The 3,082-nt window shown below is 42.6% G+C and overlaps 1 protein-coding gene across 1 annotated transcript; it reads right to left on the bottom strand.

The window, feature by feature from the left end:
- Window positions 1–1,360: 1,360 nt before the first annotated feature.
- Window positions 1,361–2,757, bottom strand: LOC147975224 (uncharacterized). Its single transcript, XM_087518061.1, has one exon. It carries the CDS (start codon window positions 2,263–2,265, stop codon window positions 1,507–1,509), a length of 759 nt encoding a protein of 252 aa, XP_087374187.1. The 5' UTR covers window positions 2,266–2,757; the 3' UTR covers window positions 1,361–1,506.
- Between the last annotated feature and the right edge of the window lie 325 nt (window positions 2,758–3,082).

Below are 3,082 nucleotides of genomic sequence, written 5' to 3'. Positions count from 1 at the left end.
AATTGAACCCTATTGTTTTTTCACTCTAAATTCCATAGTATCAATACAATAACCTTTGAGAAATTGTGAGAACGGGAAGATGCAATCATTTAGATGGTGAAAATAGCCGAGAGTTGAGCAACCCCTAAAAGCACTCACAATGAATGGTACCAGCGGATACCAACCAGATAGAAACATGCTGAGAAATCTCTGTTATAGCTGAAACTAATATACCAATCCTATCCGTGACCCTTTCCACATTCTTTTCTTAGTCACCTAACCTATGACTACTTTTTCTTTTAAGCTTTAATAACCTTAACATTCGAATCTGCATCTGCTATTTCAGTTCTGTCTAAAGATACTATTCTTTGATCACTTGAAACATAGTAGAAAGCATCTAAAACAAATATTATTGTGGATTCCCTCTCCTTGTGGGCTGGACTCCTTTTTACATGGACAGACAGGAAAGTGGAATCTGAGGAATTAGCTGGAACAGACTCACCTTAGCTTTGAACGACTATATCCCCTCTTCTATCTACATATGGATATATATGGTCTTTAATAAAGGAAGATGATTTTAGCCGAGGACTAACACAGCTTCCATTTTGCAGCACATCTCTCAGTGGGAATAGCATCATCCATGACTTCAGGCACAACTAGCTACGGGTAAGCACAAAAGGTAATGACGAGAGGGCCGTCCTATGTACCCTGAAAGAGAAACTATGTGATAGAAGCCCGCTTTCCCTCTCTTCTATCCCACCTAACCACTTCGGGTATCAGTGGCCTCGTGATCTCCATGAACAGAGATCACTACACAAAAACAACTATATGAAAAACTTGCTTGCTTCTTCGAATCTCGAAATAACAGAACATATAGAAAGTGTTTTTGTGATGAGACCATTCTCTTCGGGGAACCTATAGAAAGATTATCAGACGGCTTTCATGATATTATGCTTCCTTGCCCGTGTGGAACATGTGTGAGCATTATGTTTTTCCAACAAGTGATCCGACTGGAAGAAGTGTTATATGAGGACTTCGAGATCAAATAGAGAATCTGTCTCTCCATTCCTCGTGAGCCACTTATTTCTCCGAAATCAGAGATCAGAGTGATTTTCCTCCTTTTTCCCAAATAGTCGACGGTCTTACACCATTGGGATACTTCGGATAAACTGGAGTACATATATGAGAGACCGGTGCTAAAACCTTTTCTCGAGATATCTTCCAGATTCTTAGGGTCCTTGCTCCGGATCTCGCCCCCCGGTGCGAAAGCAGTTGGTTCCGTAGTTTGAGAATTCTACTAATTCCAAGTATTCCATTATTATTATTAAATAAGAGAATATAAAAAGTAAAGAGGAGAAGACATAACCAGAAGAATTGTGAGAAATAAGTTAATTTATCAAGTTGAGGCATTTCGATTTGGATTTCAAATAAGAAAGAAAAAAAAGGATTTTGTGAAATTTAGGAGTCGTTCGAAAGCATCAAGAGGGAAGAACTCAGATAGAAAGGCAGGCGAAGTTGGCGGCCAACCTAATCCCCCTCCCAGTTGTACCCTTGTGCATCCCCTTCGTAAACGATTTCCACTGGATCTGGAGATTCCCTGGGTCCCCCCGAATCGTCATCTTCGGACCCTGAATCATCATCCCACCTTTTACGCTTCCTCGAAGAAGACGGGCCTGCCTCGTTCGCCCCATCATTTGCTTTTGTGCTTTCAGGGGATCCCGTGGAATGAGCCTCCTGCTCTTCCGCAGGCGCATCGGGGTCGGGAGAATCTGGTTCACCGAGCTCGGCGCGGCGAAACCGCTTCGCCAGATTGGTGGCTGTTGCGACGAATTCGCTTCCATCTCCGGCTTCCGTATAATCAGAGAAGATTTGTTGAAGAGTATCTCCTCCCTCACTATTCCACAATATAAGACTTTCAGTGAACGATCGCGCAGACTCACCCTCCTCTAAAGGAAGAGGAGTGCCTACTTCTTTAAATATTCTTTCAACCTTGGAAGTCAACTCCGAAATCATGGCTTCGGGATGGGCGGCGTGCGCCATTTCCTGCTGGAGGTCTGGTAGTCCGCCAACGGGAGGTTGGTCTATGGGAAAGTCACCCTCGTTAGGAGCATTGGTCATGACGAGAACATTGAGATCCGCGACATTCTCATTCCCAAGATGAAAGGCTATTCCTTGAACTCCGAATAAGACAACTAATGCCATTATTAGTACTGGCAACGCAAGACCAAACGATGGTATAGCAATGAACAAAAGAATGACACTTGGAAATAATGAACGAAGAATCATTGGAATTTCCCATCTTTTTCAGCTCTGCTCCCTAAAAAAAGGGGGACTTTCTAAAGTGACTGGGTTTTTTACCCAAGAACCTGCTATTAAAGAGAAAGAGACAGACTAACAAGAAACAACCTTTACTTATTCCTACCTGGGACTGAACACCTACACAATAGAGATTTGAAGAAGTAACAACATTGTTCTTTTTAAGTACAGTAAGATTTCGACAAAAAGAATGGGGGTCTTCCCCTCGCTTTGAGGGTCGCTTGAATTTGAGTTCGTTTGCTGGTCAGGATCGCCTCGAAAGCCGTTTGCGGGCGCATACGTTTTCTCGCTTCATTGTTATACGATTTTATTCAAACGAGATCCCTACCTACGACATAATTAGCGGGTCAGCCTGCCTTTAGCCTTGGAAGAACTATTTGGTTGGTACTTGATAATTTCTATCTGTGGCTACTCCGCGAGCCCTTGCAAAATGGGACTTCCCTAGCTATCAGTCTAAGAATGCTTCAATGAGAAAACAAGCTGTCACATGACATCGTCGACCAACCTAAGGATGATAAGTAAGGATGATTTGTTAATATTGTAGTGATCTATCCATCCATGTCTTTGTTTGCAATTATGGAGCACCCTAACTTGAGTCAATCGAGCTCTACTTGTCATTTCGTGAATCTGGGCAGATTGTCTACTTGTTAGCGATTTTGCGGATGATGTTGTAGTTGATCCGTGCATGCTATGTTATAGTTCTTGCCATGTCTAGCTTGCATTTTGTGTATTCTTGATGGATGTATTCTTAGTTTGTCATGACTTGCTCTGTGGTGAGTGCATCGAG

The sequence above is a fragment of the Triticum urartu genome, chromosome 4A (assembly GCF_056163025.1).
Source record: "Triticum urartu cultivar PI428250 chromosome 4A, HENAU_Tu73, whole genome shotgun sequence".
NCBI classification, from domain to species: domain Eukaryota; kingdom Viridiplantae; phylum Streptophyta; class Magnoliopsida; order Poales; family Poaceae; genus Triticum; species Triticum urartu.
Note: the sequence above shows the minus strand (reverse complement) of the source record. Positions and strands in the feature narration are given on the sequence as shown.